Source organism: Centruroides sculpturatus, unplaced genomic scaffold (assembly GCF_000671375.1).
Source record: "Centruroides sculpturatus isolate CEXI.00-Female unplaced genomic scaffold, Cexi_2.0 scaffold254, whole genome shotgun sequence".
NCBI classification, from domain to species: domain Eukaryota; kingdom Metazoa; phylum Arthropoda; class Arachnida; order Scorpiones; family Buthidae; genus Centruroides; species Centruroides sculpturatus.
In genome coordinates, this window is record NW_019384488.1 from 326,972 (window position 1) to 339,480 (window position 12,509).

Sequence of the window (12,509 nt, forward strand, 5' to 3'; positions counted from 1 at the left end):
CCCCCTAGTGGGCGTTCTTTACAAATTTCCATGAGGCACGGTTCCTTTGACTTTTTTGTTCCTATCAATATGCTGTACAGCTCTGTTAAAGTCCCAATGGTAAGATTTACCCTCCGAATGAAGAGGTGGCGACCCCCCCAAACTGTAGCCCCTGTGCGAACAATAAAGTCAAAGGAACCATACCCCTACTCGCGATCCTTCGCGAGATATAAGCCCCTGAAATAATAAATTCCTATTACAAATATACTGAATTATTTATATTGTTATATTGACCAAATAATAATTTATGGGCCAAATGAATAATAATAATTCATATTGTTAATTTAAATAAGAATTAAAATTGTTAATTTGAATGTTTCAAATATGACACACGATAGGGGCGCCTCTAGTGTCCGTTATCAAACGGTTATGGGACAGACGGACACTTTGAATGGGTTATATATATAGATTGAACACACACAAAAAATAAAAATTTGTTTAGTCTTTAATGTCCTTTCACAATTACAGGAATGTGTATATGTCTTCAATATTGTATATTTTGTACATTTTTTAAGTATATATTTTATCAAGATTTTCAGAATATCTTTCATTACAATTTCATCATTGTTGTTTTTATATATTTGTTGTTATTATGATATGCTATGTTACTTTGATATTTTAATGGGATTCATTTTATGTTTGTTGTATTAGAGGGCAGCAATTATTGTCTTAGTGACTAGCTATATTTCACAAATAAATAAATAAATAGAATAGTCATATGATATAAGTTGGAGAGATTGCAATGACTGACTCGTCTTAAGGTTCATTTGTTTGTAGATCACATTTTGTGCATGCAAGAACTGGATGTTTTAATAAAGCAACCAGCTAAATTCTTTTTAATGTTGTTTTTGAAAAAAAAAAATATTATACTGTTACATTTTAATAACTTCTGATAATTCTCATCTATATTTGAAAACAAAAATCTATTAAGATATCCTTATCTTCTAGATTTTCATTTTATTCAAACAACCAGTTTTTTCTTTTTCAAATTTGTAAATAGGACAAAGTATAGTCTTATGAATGTCCTTGATCATATCAAACATTTCACTACCAGTTTTTCTGGAATTGGTTTCCAGAAAATTTTACAGCCTTTAGTTCAGATTTAAAATTTGTTATGGATTTATTAAAACTGTATTTAGACAGTGACAATTAATGGGTAATTGTGAACTAAATTAGATTTGTAGAATTTTCTAAATATATCTAACAATGAGCTTCAAATTGTCAGACTAAGTTGCAAATTAAAGTTGTTATATTGTTATCACTCTTATACTTTAAAAAATCTCTTATGTAAAGTTTAATTAACTAAATTTCTTGAAGACATTACAAATAAATAAACAAACAATTATATGTAAATTGAAAAATTCTATTGTTGTTAAGGTTGTAAATTGAAAAAAATGCTGGATCTAAAATCACTAAAAAGTGATTTTAGATCCAGCATTTTTTTGTGTTTAAGAAGAAAGTTAATATGACTTAATATCCTGTTTTTATTTAAAATAAAATAAAAAAATTAATTAATTAAAAATGCATGTAAATTTAATAAATGACTGAAATAAAGTATTGTTATGACTAATAGTACAATATTCAAATAAATTATTGAAATATATGTTTAAAATTATTTCTATTAAATATACATTATAAATGGTGTAAGGCTACACATACCAGTTAAATTTTGTTGCTGTAATTAAATACTTAAATTTAGATGCATTTATTGAAACAAACAACAATTTTAAAAATAAATACATCTTTTACTATAAAAATATATTTTTTTTTATATTGAAGTCATGTAGATATCATTGGTCCTGTAATATTTTTTATATTGTGTACAGTATGTTTAGAGTATTGACTGAAAAATAAATATAGTGGAATCTTAAACATTCAGAAATATGTGAACTGAAACCATTATAGATAACCAAATATCATAGATGAATATTCAAAAATGCTTTGCTTATATTATTCATATTGTATTTGTATTTCAATTAGTGCATTATGTATTATATGAAATAATACATTATTTACTGAATGTATAAGCTTAAAAATAGTGTAAAAATATACTAAAAGTTATAAAATTCTTCAAAAGTTCATCTTTGGATGAATTTTATTAAACTGAACTTAAAGTACAAGTGTTTATATTTTTTTCAATTTAATGGAAAAAGTTTAAATACAGTTTATCAATATCTAATTATTTGCTTACATCTTCTAAATTTTTACATTTATATTTTTTAGGCATGTGGAGATGCAAAATCTAAACCTTCCTTCCTGTCTGATAAAAATTTGGATTCTGCCATAAAGCATGTTGTCCGAAGATTTCCAAATATTGACATTAGAGGAAGTAGTGTAAGTTGAATCAGATTAATTGTAAACAGCATTGTGATTTAAGAAATATTTTCCAGTTATTAAGACTTAAGATTTTCTTTTTTATATATAAAGGTGAAGATTATTTTCTGAACCTAAACTTTATAATATTAAATAAAAATCAGTTATTTAAACATGTAATGTATTAATATAGTAATTTAAACTATTTCAGTCTTTGTTTTAAAATCAAAATTCAATTTGCCAGACAAACTTCATTCCACTATCATTTAATGATAAAACAGGCAAAAGACAAATCTATACACTATATACATGTGAAAAAGACAAAAATATAATTATAACACTTATTCGATTCTCTTTCTTATAAACAAATAATAATAATAATAATTATTATTATTATTATTTTTTATGTTTGTAAATAGTTTTTAATCCATGTTGTAGACTAGAATTATCTTTTAATTTAAGATTCAGTCAAAGTTAAGATTAATTACAATTACAATTTTTAAAATTCAAATAATCATTCAGCAGATCTGCTACTAAAACTTTGATAAGTTGTTACAATCAAAATATCATCACATTTTGTAAATGTTAATCATAATTTATAATTTATTTAAACTCAAAATATTCTATTTGTTAAATAGGATTTAAATTAACTTTTTGAATATGTTTTATGCTGAAATATAAACAATATACAATCATATTAAAGTAACAATTTAATAATTTTTTTTAAATACTGAAAAATTATTTAGAAGTCATTAAGTATTCATCTTCTGATAAAATATAGTTATCAACACTTCATTTACTTAAAAAAAGTTAATTTAAAGGTTTTTTGGAGATACTTTTAAGGTTACTTTGTAATATATATATATATTTTTTCAAATCAGTATCTTGTTAAAATTTTTTGAATTAATATTGCTTTTTAACTTGAGTTGAACGACAAAATTGTAAATATGTTGTACTTAGAGTAGCACAAATACAAATCTGTTGTAAAAAAGTACTTTACACTGCTTAATTTTATGTTGTATAATCTTATCTTTAAAAAATATGTATAAAATATACAGTACTAGTAGCCCTGGACGCCCCCTAGCCTCAAATTTCAATGAGGCTAATTTCAAATTTCAATCAAACCGTGCCTCAAATTTCTATGAGGCACGGTTCCTTTGACTTTTTTGTTCCTATCAATATGCTGTACAGCTCTGTTAAAGTCCCAATGGTAAGATTTACCCTCCGAATGAAGAGGTGGCGACCCCCCCAAACTGTAGCCCGTGCGAACAATAAAGTAAAAGGAACCATACCCCTACTCGCGATCCTTCGCGAGATATAAGCCCCTGAAATAATAAATTCCTATTACAAATATACTGAATTATTTATATTGTTATATTGACCAAATAATAATTTATGGGCCAAATGAATAATAATAATTCATATTGTTAATTTAAATAAGAATTAAAATTGTTAATTTGAATGTTTGAAATATGACACACGATAGGGGCGCCTCTAGTGTCCGTTATCAAACGGTTACGGGACAGACGGACACTTTGAATGGGTTATATATATAGATTGAACACACACAAAAAATAAAAATTTGTTTAGTCTTTAATGTCCTTTCACAATTACAGGAATGTGTATATGTCTTCAATATTGTATATTTTGTACATTTTTTAAGTATATATTTTATCAAGATTTTCAGAATATCTTTCATTACAATTTCATCATTGTTGTTTTTATATATTTGTTGTTATTATGATATGCTATGTTACTTTGATATTTTAATGGGATTCATTTTATGTTTGTTGTATTAGAGGGCAGCAATTATTGTCTTAGTGACTAGCTATATTTCACAAATAAATAAATAAATAGAATAGTCATATGATATAAGTTGGAGAGATTGCAATGACTGACTCGTCTTAAGGTTCATTTGTTTGTAGATCACATTTTGTGCATGCAAGAACTGGATGTTTTAATAAAGCAACCAGCTAAATTCTTTTTAATGTTGTTTTTGAAAAAAAAAAATATTATACTGTTACATTTTAATAACTTCTGATAATTCTCATCTATATTTGAAAACAAAAATCTATTAAGATATCCTTATCTTCTAGATTTTCATTTTATTCAAACAACCAGTTTTTTCTTTTTCAAATTTGTAAATAGGACAAAGTATAGTCTTATGAATGTCCTTGATCATATCAAACATTTCACTACCAGTTTTTCTGGAATTGGTTTCCAGAAAATTTTACAGCCTTTAGTTCAGATTTAAAATTTGTTATGGATTTATTAAAACTGTATTTAGACAGTGACAATTAATGGGTAATTGTGAACTAAATTAGATTTGTAGAATTTTCTAAATATATCTAACAATGAGCTTCAAATTGTCAGACTAAGTTGCAAATTAAAGTTGTTATATTGTTATCACTCTTATACTTTAAAAAATCTCTTATGTAAAGTTTAATTAACTAAATTTCTTGAAGACATTACAAATAAATAAACAAACAATTATATGTAAATTGAAAAATTCTATTGTTGTTAAGGTTGTAAATTGAAAAAAATGCTGGATCTAAAATCACTAAAAAGTGATTTTAGATCCAGCATTTTTTTGTGTTTAAGAAGAAAGTTAATATGACTTAATATCCTGTTTTTATTTAAAATAAAATAAAAAAATTAATTAATTAAAAATGCATGTAAATTTAATAAATGACTGAAATAAAGTATTGTTATGACTAATAGTACAATATTCAAATAAATTATTGAAATATATGTTTAAAATTATTTCTATTAAATATACATTATAAATGGTGTAAGGCTACACATACCAGTTAAATTTTGTTGCTGTAATTAAATACTTAAATTTAGATGCATTTATTGAAACAAACAACAATTTTAAAAATAAATACATCTTTTACTATAAAAATATATTTTTTTTTATATTGAAGTCATGTAGATATCATTGGTCCTGTAATATTTTTTATATTGTGTACAGTATGTTTAGAGTATTGACTGAAAAATAAATATAGTGGAATCTTAAACATTCAGAAATATGTGAACTGAAACCATTATAGATAACCAAATATCATAGATGAATATTCAAAAATGCTTTGCTTATATTATTCATATTGTATTTGTATTTCAATTAGTGCATTATGTATTATATGAAATAATACATTATTTACTGAATGTATAAGCTTAAAAATAGTGTAAAAATATACTAAAAGTTATAAAATTCTTCAAAAGTTCATCTTTGGATGAATTTTATTAAACTGAACTTAAAGTACAAGTGTTTATATTTTTTTCAATTTAATGGAAAAAGTTTAAATACAGTTTATCAATATCTAATTATTTGCTTACATCTTCTAAATTTTTACATTTATATTTTTTAGGCATGTGGAGATGCAAAATCTAAACCTTCCTTCCTGTCTGATAAAAATTTGGATTCTGCCATAAAGCATGTTGTCCGAAGATTTCCAAATATTGACATTAGAGGAAGTAGTGTAAGTTGAATCAGATTAATTGTAAACAGCATTGTGATTTAAGAAATATTTTCCAGTTATTAAGACTTAAGATTTTCTTTTTTATATATAAAGGTGAAGATTATTTTCTGAACCTAAACTTTATAATATTAAATAAAAATCAGTTATTTAAACATGTAATGTATTAATATAGTAATTTAAACTATTTCAGTCTTTGTTTTAAAATCAAAATTCAATTTGCCAGACAAACTTCATTCCACTATCATTTAATGATAAAACAGGCAAAAGACAAATCTATACACTATATACATGTGAAAAAGACAAAAATATAATTATAACACTTATTCGATTCTCTTTCATATGTTATTGTACAATCATTTCACAATAAATAAAAATGTTTATGTTCATTTTCATTTATTCATTAAAATGAATTCATTATTCATGTTTATTTAAAAATCATATACATAGTTAAATTATTATACAAAATTATATACACAAGTATTTTCATATGCGCATTTATACTTGAACTAGTTTTTGAATGCATTATTTATTATATGAGATATAAAAAAAAAAAAATGGAATAATAAAAATTATGGATACATAAATGAAATCCTCAGAATATTAAAACTTTTTATTTCTAAATTATTCTAATAAAACTACTTGTTTTGATCAGAATAATGTTTGTCTTGAACTGTTTAGCAAAGAAGATAAAAATATACAAAGTAGAAGAAATTTTCCTGTTAAGAATTGTATTGCATTGGAATTATGAATTAAAAATGTAATCTTGATAATTATCAAGTAGATAGTTACATGCTTGCCTGAAAATTTGTTTCACAGGCTAAGTACTTTAATTTTTTGGTTAATTGTTTTTTGCTTATGTAAAATTTTCAATAAATTTTTGAATGAAATATGTGACAGTTATGAATGTACATTAACACAAAAACGACTAAAAGGAAATTAAGATACAAATGAATATAATGTGAGAGGAATTTTTTCAATGAAAGGCCTCTCTCAAAAGACAAAACAACTAACAACAAAATTATCTATGAAATTAAAAAAATTACTTATTGGATTTTAAAAAATTAGAAAATTCAATTTTTTCATGTTTTACAATGATTTGTATATTGAAAATATTGAAAATATAATATTTAAACAAAATTCTTTATTTAAAAACTCTTTATTAATAAATGTATAATTTAATCACAGAATGAAAGTTCTTGCTAATTATATAGATTAAAGTAGACAATTAAAGTAAGATAATTATATTACTCTAATAGTGATATAATGATTATTCTCATTTTTGTTTAAATGATTTAGCTTTAATACATGTTAATTTTATTTTCAGAGCCAACTTGGAAATGTGTATAATATACGTCAGGAAATAATGAAAAGTTTATCACTTTATTACTATACTTTTGTTGATTTACTTGATTTTAAGGTATTTGTTTTTAATACTTCCAAATTTTAATGATTAATTAAAATTATATTGGGTTATTGATCAATAATATATTTAGAATTGAAACAATTTGATAATAAATTGTAATTATTCTATTAAAATACTAGTACTCATCTAATATAACTTGCAAAGCATTCATTCATCACATGAGAGTTATTGGTTTGAATTTCCTTTTTGGTTATTGTTCTTTTAAATTTAATTATCACAAATTATACAGTTATTAAATTTGCTATGAGATAATAAGCTTGTTTGTGATGTAAAATTGTTTTAATTAATTAATTATTATCCAATAGCCCAGCATAATTTCAGCAAATTATTAAATTTTAAATAATTACTAAATTTTTTTAATGAGATTATACTTAAAATTTCCTTTTATATACAAATATAATTAAAATTATCCAAGTTTATTAAATAAAGAAAATATTATAAGTTTTCAAGAGTTGATTTTTTTTAATCTTTATTTATTAAAACTGTGAATAAAAGACATGCTAAAAGAACTCATACAAAGTTTTATTAATTTTGAATAAAAATTTTAGTATAAATAATAACACAGTATAAACTCAATTAAATGTTTTCAAGTAACCTTTATTTTTTGACTTTTGTACACAATTTTAGGAATATTTATGTTAAATAGTCAGGAACTACTTATATCTAATGATATGGAATTCAAAGAGAAATTAAATGTAAGGGTTTTTCTAAGAACATTACTGCATTTGAAATAATGTTTATATATGTATACAAAGGATTTAAAATTCTTATTATTTAAAGCTTACATGTAATTTCATACGTATAGAGTTTAATCATAATTCTTTAATTTCTTTAAAATTCCTAAGTCATATGAATTAAAGAATTTTATGAAAATTATTTATTTATTATTAAATTATACAAATAATACTTTAATTCATTAAATTGTAATTAAGTTAAACACTAGTAAATACTGTAATTACCAATGTTCATAATTTAATGATTTCAATGATTATTAACAATATAACTAAACTTATTTGGAGTTTTATCCACTCATCCACTAACACCAGTAAAGTTGATTATAGATCTGCACCTTATCAATAGGCTGGCCTTATGGAGTTTTCTGGGTTTTATTCCTATGTCTAACTTTTAAATAGGGACCAGGTTCCCATAGAAAATCTTGGGAGGCATCTTCTCTTAGCAGATCACTTGTTTTATATTGCTTTATCCCTTCTAAACCAAACAAATATAACTAAAAGTTGAGATACATGCATATACATTCTTATATGAGATATAATATATATTTATATACATGGATTTAAACCTTAAACTGATTATTTAAATTATAATTTTCTTTGAGCTTGAAGTTGATTTTACTATTTTAAATGTGAAAAATTTGTTTGTTCAGTATTTTAGTTTAATCATTCTTTTTCATTTTTAGTTCTAAAGTAAAATATTAAAAAATTGTCAGTTTAAGAAATTTTTATCAAATTCAATTTATGATATAATTTCTACAACTAACAATTTTTTAAATATCTTACATTTATTACACAATAACAGGAAAAACACAATAAACAGAATAGAACAGAATTTGTTTTATATGTACAGTAGAGCCTCGATTATCCGACTCAATTGGGGACTGGGGTTGGTTGGATAATTGAAAAGTCGGATAACCGAAAAGTATGAAAAAATCTATTATTAGTGTAGTATATTATTATATCCCATGTAATTAGTATATTAGTATATTGCTAATAACCTACTTTGCGTTGAATTTTCATCGATGTTAAGCCTAACAAAAATTTTTTAAAATAATAATCGTCGCTATTGTATTGTTAAAAATTAGAAAATTAAGCCTCGTTTAAATACTGGCTCCCTTTCATGGTCGAATGAGTGTTGCCAGCTAAAACACGTAAAAATAATATTAAAGTAGTCAAGACATAGCCAAATAATGTAGCGCCACATCACTAGCGGACATTTGAAATTTGCCTACTAGGACAGTCGGTTAATCGAGGTGTTGGTTAATCGGGGGTCGGATAATCGAGGCTCTACTGTATTATTTTATAGGCTGAAGCTGATCTACAAATGTATTGAAAATGTCTATTATTTTAATTTCTGTGTATTGTAAAGTAGTACAGTTTTGTTTTTTGTAATTTATAACTCTAATTCATAAATAAATATAAATAAATTCATAGTTATAAATTTTTGGTGAAAATATTACATTGTTTATCTAGATATTAATGAGAAATGATGCTTTTGTATTTGAAAGATAATAACATTATTGGAATGATTAATAGCTTATGCCTATTAAATTATGACAATTAAGTTTAACAAAATATTGTTTTATTATTGATAGATTTATAGACAATAAAATTTTTCAGGATCATGTATGTGAACTATTAACAACAATGGATGCTTGTCAATTACAATTGGATATAGTAAGTGAATTTTAAAATATTTCTAACAATTCAGATAGCTTTATTTATATTGTATTTAGTCATCTATACTAGTTGTAAATGAAAATTTTGTTTATTTTAAAAAAATTTTTTCATAAAGGAATATTTGCATAAAACATTAATTTTAAAGAAGAAAAAGAAAATTATTTAATATATTTAGAATTGTGTTATAATTATATTTGAAACTATAGAAAAATTCTATATAATTGAAATTTATGAATGTAAATGGAAAAATTTTTATTGTCTTTGATTATGTTATAAAAAAAATCTAGCAACAAGTGGTATAACTTTCCTGGCTGTTGAGATTTTATTTAAAAAATAAATTTTATATTCATAAACTGTTTAATATAATTATTAAAATGGAACAGATATAACAGTGAGTAAAAGTGTCTTCTTTTAATAGTGAGAGTAGTGATCTTTATTACATCTTTCTTAATTATCCACAATAAATAGAGACCAAGATTAAAACAGAATTGTTATAATCTTGGTCTGTTTATTGTGGATAATTAAGAAAAATATAATAAAGATCACTACTCTCACTATTAAAAGAAGAAACTTTTGTATTGTTAATCATAATAAATAAAATTGTGTGCACGTTATCTGTTATGATAGTTTGTTGTAAAAAATTTTTTATATTTTTAATTATTGTAAAATGGCAAAAGGCTTAATTTTGAGGATATTGATGAGTTTCATAAAAATGTAAATGCTAATAACAAATAACATTATTAACTCCACACTCCTCGACCTTTAACAAGCAAAATTTAATATCATCAATGCCCTTATACACAAGCTACCATGCCAAATTTTATTTTTTAATCTTTATCCCATCTTGAGATATTAAATGAAATAGATGCCAACACACATACATGTCTATGGAATCTATGGAACTTTTTTGTTGTTGTTTTTTTTTTTACGTTTTTGAGTTCAGCAGGTCTCAAAACATGAAGATTTGCAAAAAAGCTTGGCAAGTCAAATTTTAAACAAAATCAATACTTTCCCTTGTTATGTATACATAATAGCCATGAAAGTAAAAAGTAATACAGTCAAATCTTAGGTTTCAAACTTAAGTTTGTTAAATTTGTTTGTTTTAATTATAAATTACTGCTATATTAACATATTAATTTTAAGAATTTTTTTAAATGATTGTAGAAAATATGATGCTAAAAGAGAAAGTGTTTTTATATAATTATTTACACTTTTCCTTGTAAATGTATAGTATTATACACATTACATATACAGTTCCTTGTCTGGTTATAGTAATTTACTTGCATTTTGTTTCTTTATTTTTAGGTTAAAAGTTTTTTTATGTTAATGTTTACATAAATTAGAAATTATTTAAGATACTTAAAATCAAGTTTAATATGACAATTAAATATCTGAAATTTAATTCACATTTCAAATAATAAATTTTTTTCAAGGAAATGATTCAGAATTTTAAATTAAATCTGATAAATAACAGTTTTCATTTTATTTAAAATTTTTGATATTAGTTTTAAATTAATATCAAAACTTAATTTAAAATAATTGTAAATTCTAAAACCAGCATAAATCTAGCTTTATATATTTAGATTTAAGTTAAAAAGCATATTTTATAAAACTAATTTCCATTTTAAGTTTTAAAAGAAACAATTAAGTGAGATAAATTCTAACAAGTATGCCAAATGACTGCCAGATTGCATTGGGCTACTTCTCAACTATTATTTTTAATTAATTTCTAAATAATTTGTTACTAGAGGCGGACATTATGTACCTTCTCTTATTAAATTTAGTAATTATAATTAAATGAATAGTTTATAAATAATTTAAAGTAATCATGGAGAAGTAGCCCGATTTAATCTGGCAGTTGTTTGGCATATTATAATATATAAGGCATGCAATGCCAAAAAAACAAATTTTTCAAGAGAGGTAAAAAAATATTTTTTCTAGTGAATTCATTTCAATTTTACAATAAAATGGTAAAAAACTCACTAGGTTGCAAATTCTCTGGAATATCAAAATGATGTAAATATTGATATAAGCTGTAATGTTTCAAGCACCAATGGTCACATGACTTGCACTTTGGTGCTTTTAAATGTTATGGCTTCACATAAATTCAACTTTAAAGTACAGCCACTTACAGTAGTGCCAATATGGCCACAATATTTTTTTTTTGCAGCAGAAAATATTATATTTAGAATTCAATTCTTCAACAAAATGTATTATAAGAAAAATGGCATTTACAATGTTATGACATTGCATGCTTTATACATTGGGTTTTGGAATGTTTGTATGTAAATTCTAATTTTAAAATATTTTTGAAAAATTTTTAAAATAATTTAAAATTAATAATTAATCTATTTTTTTTAAAACAAGTATACATATATGGAAATAAACTATACTTACTAAAATGTGTTTTTTTTAATTATCAATAATATAAAAAACTTTTATATAGAATTTTTTAAATAAATAAACATGCTTTAATTTATAGGAAATTACATATGACAAGCTAATATTATTAATACAATGTCTTCAAAAAGAATGCTAACATTTTAAATTACTGTAATTATGTTAATTATTACCTGAGAAGTAATTGGTGCACATCAGTTGATAGAGTAAATGTTTGAGTTTTGCCTACTATCTGCATTCAAATGACTTTTTGTCTACTGTGTCTAGAAAACATTGAAAATCATGTTGACAATGACTGATTTCTGCTTTGTAAATTGCAGAACATAAATTGCTTTCTCTGTTGCAGAGTCACCATTTTTGTTTACAGCACTTCCTAGAGGCAGCAGACAAAAAAGACATATGCAGATATATATATATATATTCGATGTTAAGCCTAAC

General features: G+C 23.5%; 1 protein-coding gene across 1 annotated transcript in view; it reads left to right on the forward strand.

The window, feature by feature from the left end:
• Positions 1–12,509, forward strand: part of LOC111621650 (membrane-associated protein Hem-like) — a 92,165-nt gene that overhangs the window by 11,975 nt on the left and 67,681 nt on the right. The window contains exons 2-4 of the mRNA XM_023363857.1: positions 2,263–2,373; positions 7,159–7,251; positions 9,612–9,668. Of these exons, the coding sequence (XP_023219625.1) occupies positions 2,263–2,373; positions 7,159–7,251; positions 9,612–9,668 (261 nt within the window). The remainder of the gene's footprint in view (positions 1–2,262; positions 2,374–7,158; positions 7,252–9,611; positions 9,669–12,509) is intronic.